General features: G+C 33.0%; 1 protein-coding gene across 1 annotated transcript in view; it reads right to left on the minus strand.

Annotated features, from left to right (window-relative positions):
• LOC106475281 (glutathione S-transferase C-terminal domain-containing protein-like) overlaps positions 1–1,987 on the minus strand; it is a 32,331-nt gene that overhangs the window by 14,245 nt on the left and 16,099 nt on the right. The window contains exon 4 of the mRNA XM_013935975.2: positions 912–956. Within this exon, the coding sequence (XP_013791429.2) occupies positions 912–956 (45 nt within the window). The remainder of the gene's footprint in view (positions 1–911; positions 957–1,987) is intronic.

The raw sequence follows: 1,987 nt of genomic DNA on the forward strand, positions 1-1,987 counted from the left end.
CCCCCACGGCTGAAAGGGCAAGCATATTTGGTGTGACGGGGATTCGAACCCGTGACCCTCAGATTATGAGTCAAGCGCCCTAACTACCTGGCCATAACGGGCCTATTACAATTTAATTTAATGATTAAACTAGTATATTATGAACTGACATAAATTAATACAAAATAACCTTATTTTTATAGCCACACTGATTTTTTTTACCTTATGTATTGCACCTTTTTTATATCCCAATTAAAAAATACTAGCAGAAACATTGCCCTAAGGGCAGCTGTTTGTCTAATTGTAGTATTCATACTTCATTCTAAAAAGGTTCGGATATTGCTCTTTAATCGTACGCAACTCATTGCATCGAAATGATTCAATGTACAGAGCTCAAAATTTTCATAAATTTAATGATATATATACTGTAATGTTTTTGTGTATTAAAAGTGCTACCGTTTATTGAAAAAATAATATATATTTTTAAAAAACTCTATTTTCTCAGTTACAACATTTACAAATTACAAAAATAAAGACATAATCAAACCCTCACGTACTGTTCTAGTGAAAGTCCTGTTCTTGTTGTGAGGAGAGTATTTTTATTTAATGTTGTGTTCTATTATAAAGATATGGTTGTTGTACATAACGTAGTTATTTTTCTAATTGTCTGAATCTTGAATATCTAAAGTGTGAAATGTTTTATGGATTTTTGTTTCTGGTGCCATTCAACAGATGGCGCAGGAGTTTCAGTTACATACACACTACATCCATTATAGTAATAAGACAGTGAAAATTTGAATTATTCTTTAGTCTATTACAAAATACTTAAACAGAAAGCATATCTCAGTAGCTTTACAAACGATCAACTATAAATGTTTCGATAAAATGAAGGCATCAAACATTACAAATACAAACACAGTGATAAAACTTACCTTACACCGAGGAAGGCAGTATGCTAGAACTAGGCCTAAATGACCCTAAGGAAAAAACAAAATATTTGTAATTGGTGATTAGTTAAATAAAAAATTGATAACATTAACTTAAATGCACCAGTTTATACCTCTTATTTTTCAACTGAAACAATACCATTACTGTTACTACTTTTAGATAGTAAAAACATAAGCAGAAGGTAACTGATAGCGAAAGCTGGAGAGTGCAGAAGGACATTTGATTTTTAATGGTTAATTTTGACCAAAATGATTTAACAGATTACGTGCAAAGTTTGTAAAAGTTAGAGTTTAAAATATCATAAGTAAGAGGAGCATGAAACTTGCAGGTTAAATGTAGAGATTATAAACACTGTAGACAATAAATAGGACCTCTATCAGTGATGTGTAAGAGACAGAATGTGCTTGAAATGTGAAGTGAGGCATAAGACAGCTTCATTTAAACTTAATTAATGACAGACCTATATGAGAAAGCTCACTTTGGTTTAAACATTCAGATTTGTTGAACTGTGCTTGAAACACACTTACAAAGTTTGGCACTAACCAATAACCTAGTGATATGGTATTGAATCCAGACAAACTAGAAGGACACAATAACACTGCCAGGATTCTTTATACCAATAACCTAGTGATACGGTATTGAATCCAGACAAGCAAGAGGGATGGAATAACACTGCTAGGATTCTTTATACCAATAACCTAGTGATACGGTATTGAATCCAGACAATCTAGAGGGATGGAATAACACTGTTAGGATTCTTTATACCAATAACCTAGTGATATGGTATTGAATCCAGACAAGCAAGAGGGATGGAATAACAACTGCCAGGATTCTTTATACCAATAACCTAGTGATACGGTATTGAATCCAGACAAACTAGAAGGATGGAATAACACTGCCAGGATTCTTTATACACAATAACCTAGTGATACGGTATTGAATCCAGACAAACTAGAAGGATGGAATAACACTGCCAGGATTCTTTATACACAATAACCTAGTGATACGGTATTGAATCCAGACAAACTAGAAGGATGGAATAACACTGCCAGGATTCTTT

The sequence above is a fragment of the Limulus polyphemus genome, unplaced genomic scaffold (genome assembly GCF_000517525.1).
Source record: "Limulus polyphemus unplaced genomic scaffold, Limulus_polyphemus-2.1.2 Scaffold8348, whole genome shotgun sequence".
Taxonomy (NCBI): domain Eukaryota; kingdom Metazoa; phylum Arthropoda; class Merostomata; order Xiphosura; family Limulidae; genus Limulus; species Limulus polyphemus.